This window comes from Triticum aestivum, chromosome 6D (genome assembly GCF_018294505.1).
Source record: "Triticum aestivum cultivar Chinese Spring chromosome 6D, IWGSC CS RefSeq v2.1, whole genome shotgun sequence".
NCBI lineage: Eukaryota > Viridiplantae > Streptophyta > Magnoliopsida > Poales > Poaceae > Triticum > Triticum aestivum.
The window spans coordinates 482,986,751-482,989,133 of record NC_057811.1 but is presented as its reverse complement, the minus strand read 5'-3'; the positions used below and the strand labels follow the sequence as shown (position 1 = coordinate 482,989,133).

Here is a 2,383-nt window from a genome sequence, read left to right as displayed (position 1 = left end):
CGAGGCCGACATGGACGACATCATCGCGTCAGGCTCGGCCGCGGCCGCCGCGTCTCCCGGGTTCGTCACCCCGGACGACACGGTGGATCTCAGCGGCGGCATGGACGGCGAGCTCGGCTACGTCTACGGCGAGGAGGAGCAGGAGGAGGAAGACGAAGAGGAGCAGGAGGAGGAGGAGGAGCCGGTGACTATTCCGGCGAGGAGGCGCAAGAAGAAGAAGCGGGCGGCCAGGTCCGGCGAGCCGCGCATCAAGTGGGCGTCCAAGGAGCAGGAATGCCTCGCTGAAGCATGGAAAGTCGTCTGCCTCGACCCGACCACCGGCACGAACCAGAGCATCGAGACGTACTGGGAGCGCATCAAGGCCGAGTTCAACGAGCGCAAGCTCGTCGACCCCTACTTTAAAGGCATCTACATGCAGCGCGGGGCGAGGCGATGGCGAACCATTGGGGGGCTCATCCAGGGGGCGTGCAACAAATGGCATGGGATCGTCGAGGAGGTCGCGGCTCGCCCGGAGAGCGGCGCCAGCGTTGAGGATCAGGTATGGCACGCCGGTCTCCCGCCTCTCTTCGCCGTGTGCGCCCGCCAACTGTTTGTTCCTCCGCGCAGCTGCTACGCATGTTCGCCATGTATCGGCAGGGCAACAACGACGTCGTATTCAAGTACCTCCACGTTTACAAGCGCATTGACAAGTGCGAGAAGTGGGCGGAAGTCCGGCGCACCCTTGACAAGGCCAAGGAGACCTACAAGCCGGACGCGCCGACGTCGGGCGCGTCAGAAGGGCGGCCGGACGGCAACAAAGGTGCCAAGAACGGGAAACACGCCGACGCGGCCACCGCTCGAGTGCAGGAGTCCATCGAGCATTGCCTCGCCGACGCACAGGCTCGGGCCACCCTTCGTGAAGAGAAGACCGGGGCGCGGTGGTCGGCGTTGTTGTCGAGCAGCGCCGTCAAGATCGACCTACTCCGGACCAACGTCGTCGCGAAGAAGAGAAACACTGACCTGGCTTTCCTGCTGGGCGGGGCGGACATGCTCCAGAGCAACGACGAGGCGGTCAAGGCGTGGTACTTGGCGGAGCGTGGCCTCATCCTGAACCAGCTTCCCTCGACGACGACGCCCACGCCCACGCTGCCGCCAAGCCCGAGCGATGATGCCGCCGAGACTCCCCGCAGCACAGAAGCCACGCCGACGCCGCCTAGCACAGAGACCCCGCCAAGCCCGCGCACGCCGACTCCGCCAACGCCGGAGGTCGACCTCGCCATCTGATGCGCACGCGCGTCCTTTCTTCTTTTTGTACGCCGAACTGTGGCCGCTTGATTGCCGGATTTGTGGCGTCTATTTTGTGAGCGGGAATGACTACGTTTGAATTTGTCGCGGCTGGGGGGTGGCGCCTGGGGGCGTGGCTGGGAGCTAGGTCGCCCCCAGGGGCCAATCTAGTGCCGGTTCGCCCCCAGGCCGCTCTTTTTCGGCGCCTTGGGGGGCTGAACGGCTGGAGATGCTCTAACGTGTTGGTTGGGACTTGGGACCGGGCAACATCACTTCAAGAACAGAGACGTTGTCCTGTAGTAGACGTCGATAATATACTTTAGTGTATCCCTAATTTTTTTTTTGTTGTTGTTGTTGCTGCGGGGGAACCAGTACTCCGATGTTGATGGCTTTGGATTCGTTCTCCCACCTATTTAAGCTGTTTTGCCCAGTCTTGTTTGCTTGACATTGTTAGCAATTAATTTTCTTTTTTGAGATATAGACATTGCCAGCAGTTATATTGATAGCGTGGATCGAATCAAGTAGATAGAAAATGTGGATTGGCCGATGACTTGTATATTTTGCAGTTAAGTCGTTGCCACTTATCTCAATTTACATGTCGCCATAGTTGGATCATCCGTTTACTTTGCTCATATTGCCTTGTTAATTCTGGAGCTACCTAATGCATGGAACCATGGACAGCGATTGAAGATCTAAAATAGTAAGCTACTTGCTTGTGGGTGGAGTAAAATACTACTGCTCGTAGTGCTATACCGTAGCGGCGTAGCTGGCGTGCACTGTCTTCTCCAGTCCTATATATAGACAACCTTTCTTGTTGAACGGAAGCAGAAGTGGTATACTTACGGTAGCCCCTTCACGTTTCGTTCGCTCGAGGGCGTTCACAACTCCTGCCAACTGCAACCGGTACTCTCTCTCTCTCTCTCTCTCTCTCTCTCTCTCTCTCTCTCTCTCTCTCTCTCTCTCTCTCTCTCCACATCATCAAATACATGCAAAATCTCCACATCACCAAGTCATCAAGCACATGCAAGCCTCCACATTACACTTTTCAACACATGCAAACTCTCCACATTATCAAACACATGCGAGCCAAGAATCAACATATAGTTGGATGGTTAGAAGA

At 56.9% G+C, this 2,383-nt stretch overlaps 1 protein-coding gene across 1 annotated transcript; it reads left to right on the top strand.

The window, feature by feature from the left end:
- Positions 1–421: 421 nt before the first annotated feature.
- On the top strand, positions 422–1,882 carry LOC123146200 (formin-like protein 2). The gene is made up of 2 exons (XM_044565811.1): positions 422–538; positions 607–1,882. Exon 2 carries the CDS (start codon positions 616–618, stop codon positions 1,261–1,263), a length of 648 nt encoding a protein of 215 aa, XP_044421746.1. The 5' UTR covers positions 422–538; positions 607–615; the 3' UTR covers positions 1,264–1,882.
- The last annotated feature ends 501 nt before the right edge of the window (positions 1,883–2,383 follow it).

Coding starts and splice junctions, on each gene's coding strand:
- LOC123146200 (XM_044565811.1), top strand. CDS start 616: ATGTTCGCCATGTATCGGCAGGGCAACAACGACGTCGTATTCAAGTAC.